Genomic DNA, 4,283 nt, shown 5'->3' on the forward strand with positions numbered 1-4,283 from the left:
AGCCCTCAGTGGTACCTGCATCCCATCCCCAGCAGCCCTCAGTGGTACCTGCATCCCATCCCCAGCAGCCCACAGTGGTACCTGCATCCCATCTCCAGCAGCCCTCAGTGGTACCTGCATCCCATCCCCAGCAGCCCTCAGTGATACCTGCATCCCATCCCCAGCAGCCTTAGATGGAAGAGGATCCAGCTTTGTTTCTAGTCCTGATTAGATCTACAAACAGCTGGATTTGCCTGAGTCAGCCCTCAGGAAAGTGGCTTCATGTGGCCTTGGGCCAATATCTTGGACAGATAAACACACACACACACATAATACACACGCACACATGTACACAAACATACACACAAATATACACACATAAATATACACACAAGTGTTGGGTCTCTCTTGGCAGTGGTGTTCTATGCTCTGCACTTACAAGACTGGTGTAGGCTTGCTTACCTTCTTCTTCAGCCACTAAAACGGTGTGAATATCCCCTCCTCTCTGGCAGTCAGCCTCTTTCTCCTCCTCTCCCCATAGCTTTTTCAGCCTTCCTTAGAACAACCCCAGATGCCTCCTTTAGGCCCAGGCCTGCTTCCTGAAGGTATCATGGTAATAGCCTGCTCCATGCCTCACTAGACAAAGCCCCTGGTTAGGAGAGGAGCAGAGAGTATGGAGCAGAAGTCTGTCTCCAGGGTCCCCTTGCCTGCTGTGGCATTTGCCTCACCCCATAGCTCTGGGGTATCCTTGTCCCCTCTCTGCTCCTACACTGAGTCCTCTCCTTCTCTCTCCAGTGTCATCATGACAGGGGCCTACAACAACTTCTTCCGCATGTTCGACCGTAACACCAAGCGGGATGTGACGCTGGAGGCCTCAAGGGAGAGCAGCAAACCCAGAGCGGTGCTCAAGCCAAGGCGTGTGTGTGTGGGTGGCAAGCGGCGGCGTGACGACATCAGTGTGGACAGCTTGGACTTCACCAAGAAGATCCTGCACACGGCCTGGCACCCAGCCGAGAATATCATTGCCATTGCAGCCACCAACAACCTGTACATCTTCCAGGATAAGGTCAACTCTGACATGCACTAGCTGGCCTCAGTGGCCCTCCCGGCCACCTCTGTAAGAGGACAGGATGAGCGTGGTGGCCATTTGTGGGGACATGAGTCCCAAGGCTGGAGTTGGCTTGGATGGTAGTTGCCAGTTTAAACAAAGGAAAGAAGGGAGCCCCAGTTACAGGCGGATAAAGCAGATGTGCCCGGTCCAGGGCTCCTTTGTTTACGGCCCTCCTGTCTCCGGCTGGGCCTTTCATTATTATCAGGACTTTATTCATGTCCAGGGTGGGTCAGTTCCTATCAGGGAAAGTCAAGCTGGTCCATGATGGGGCTCCAGAGAAAGTTCATAGGGCAGTCAGGATCTGCAGATCCTCAAGGGAGCCAGCCAGCCATGTGCCCTGGCTCAGAGCTGCTGCTTCACGTTGGGTTTTGGACAGAGAATTCTCACTGAGTGCTGGTTGTGGCAGCTTGTCACTTGGGTGTTTGGAATGTTTGGGTCTTTCCATATTCTAGGTGCCAGGCCTGGGCAGGTTCTGAGAAGCAGAGCCAAAGTCGTAGGGTTAATCGTGAGGCAGGGCTGGGTCCCTCAGGTGGGTTTTTCCAGGCTAAGGCAAGTCCTGAGAAGCAGGACTGGGGACCCTGTGTGGCTGTGGCCCTCACCTCACTGCCGTCCGTTTGTGAGCCCACTGCACGCTGGACATGGTGCTCAGCCCATGGTGGCTGTGGCTGGATCCCCGCAGCCCACTTTGTGATGGCTTTGCTGTCACCCTTCCATGCTAGCCAGTCATCTTCCCCGTGGCCGACAGCCAGTCCTGTCCCTGACTGTAGAATCCTCATGCCCATGAGACAGGTGTCCGCTCATTTCCATAACTCCCAGCTGAGATCCAGGCTCTGCTGGAGCTGGGGTTAGTAACCGTCTCCTCTGTACACAGGAGGGAACCAAGGCTCTGAGCAGAGAAGTGGGGTGCCTAGGGAGTCACACCCCGAGGGCTGAGCTGGTGTCCCATTTCCAACCCGCCACACACGGGTGACTGGTTTTCAAGCAGCATTCCAAGGGAAGGTTTTAGAAGGGAAACATCTCCATGCCGGGCATTCAGTGCAGGTGAGCTGGTGACAAGATGTCACAAGAGAGAGAAGATGGAGAAGAGTGGCATCCTTGCTTGCCTCTCAAGATGCACGTCACCGACACTGTACCTGCAGCTTTCTCCTCACCCTTCCAGCTGCTCCCCAAGGAGGTTGCATGCAGCCAGGCAGCCCCAGAGGATGTTTTCTCAGACCTCCTCAGGGCCACAGGTGAGTGGCCATTCATTTCATAGTGATCCCCGCTCCATCCTCATTCCTGAAATCCCAGAACTGCAGGGCTTGGCGTTTTGACCCTGGAAGCAGAGAGCAGAGGGGCTTTGGTTTTTACAACATGGACTGCCACCCAGGAAACAGATGCGACGGAGTTTTTTTTCTTTCTCTCTCTCTCAGTGGATCAAGGTATCCTTGTGTGTGTCAAAGCACAAACCGCATGCACACTCACTTCTGGCCATGTATTTACACAGAAACTGGGTCCATTACATTTTTTGGCTTTTTTTTTTTCCTAAGTCAACGTGAATGAAGAATGTTTATCACTGTAAAATTCAGGCGCTCTGGACAGTATTACATGTACATATTGACCCTGATTCAAGCTAGCAATTAAAAGATCGGCAACTTTCCCCTCTTGTAAAGAAGTTGAAGAATGTGGCCAGTCGTATATAAATCCCATTGAAGCCAAAATCCTGGTGAGAGGGCCTTACACACTGGCCTGGATCTCTGGCACACCCGTCTGCCTTTGCGGTTTGGCGTTAGAGAAGATTCGCCTTGGAGGCTGGAGGCTGCTATGAGGTCATAGGTTTCACGCATAATGTCTTCAAAGTCAAATCTTACAGGGTCTTCAAAAGGAGGGGTCTTGCACATGGCCCTAGTTTCCAGACTTCAGTTTGAAATGTCGGGTATCAAAGTAGAAAGGGAAAAGAGAGACAGAAAAAGATCTCAGAAGAAAAAAAAATAGTCTTTGGGACCCGAAGAAATCACCCAGGTTCAGAGCGGACTGCTAATAATAATGTGTGTATTGATCGAGGAAAAAGTGCGGAGGGGGGAGGGGCGGTGTGAAAAAATGGCAGAAGGACCAGAGCCTTGCAAGCCACAGACTTTGCCACTTTACTCTGCTTAAGTTCTCTGGTCTTGAGTACGTGGCATTTCCCATAATCATTGCGACATTGTTGGGGTTTTGAGTTTGTTTTCTTCTGCTTTGATTCTTCTCCGAGGGTGACTCCCTTGGAGGGTGTTGGGTATCTACGTGCTGGTAACATAGTCAGGCCCAGTCACTTGGGGGTTCTGTGGCTCATAGGTGCATTCTTTTTTTCTTCGGTGTCTCACAAATTATCCAACTGTTGAATAAAATTATAAATATGTTAATACCAGCTTTTTCCAATAAAATAACAAATGTTACATCTAAGACGAGGCTCGCAAGGCTGCTGATTAGTGAATTGACCAGGGTGGGGAGCAGCCTCGGGGAGCCAGTGGGGTGGGCAGGGCAGGGAGCAGCTCCAACCCTAACCCAGATGAAGGAGGAAATAGAGTCAGTCAGTGGGGACACCAAGCTTGGCATGTGCCTGGAGGAGGGGTCCCCAGCTGGAGCTCCATTGCTGGGAGTTAGTGGCTGTTGCCATGGTCTTTGAGGTAAAGGGACTGTCCCGGGGGGTCCCATCAGGTCTCCTGAGCCCCCTATAAAAGGGGGCTTTCTTGACTGTATTAGGAATGTGACATCAGGAAAACTTTCAGAGAGGCATGGCAGGGAGATGGAACAGCCATGGTTGGCTGTAGAGATGGAGGATGAGCCATGGCCACACTAGAAGGCCTCTAGTCTCATTGGCCTGGGGCTTGCCAACTCTGGCAGCTAGCGAGTGAGCCCTAAGGATGCTCTTGTCTCCTCTCTGATCCCAAGATGTTAAGCATGTACCACCATGGCTGGCTTTTTTTTTTCTATGGATTCCAGGAATCTAACTTGGCTGCTCACATTTGCCCAGCAAGCATTATTAAGCTATGCCACTGCTGGGGTCTTCAAAGGACCAACCTTGACCTTTCCCACCAAGGGCCACGATGGGCTTAAGGTCTCCTGAATCTGCAGAGCTGAGTATGTGCTCTTCACAAACACTGGGTCCCAGGCCAGTGCACTGGTACCTTCCCTCAGGACATCTAAGGCCATTCGAACCTTCCTTCATAGACAG

General features: G+C 51.8%; 1 protein-coding gene across 4 annotated transcripts in view; it reads left to right on the forward strand.

Annotated features, from left to right (window-relative positions):
- The window catches only part of Ppp2r2c (protein phosphatase 2 regulatory subunit Bgamma), an 89,236-nt gene extending 85,725 nt beyond the window's left edge, over positions 1 to 3,511 (forward strand). For all 4 annotated transcript variants that reach the window (XM_029477624.1, XM_021162830.2, XM_029477622.1 and 1 more), the window contains one exon: positions 775 to 3,511. In XM_029477624.1, coding sequence (XP_029333484.1) covers positions 775 to 1,066 — 292 coding nt within the window. In that variant the 3' untranslated portion in view covers positions 1,067 to 3,511. The remainder of the gene's footprint in view (positions 1 to 774) is intronic.
- Positions 3,512 to 4,283: the final 772 nt, after the last annotated feature.

The sequence above is a fragment of the Mus caroli genome, chromosome 5 (genome assembly GCF_900094665.2).
Source record: "Mus caroli chromosome 5, CAROLI_EIJ_v1.1, whole genome shotgun sequence".
Classification (NCBI taxonomy): Eukaryota; Metazoa; Chordata; class Mammalia; order Rodentia; family Muridae; genus Mus; species Mus caroli.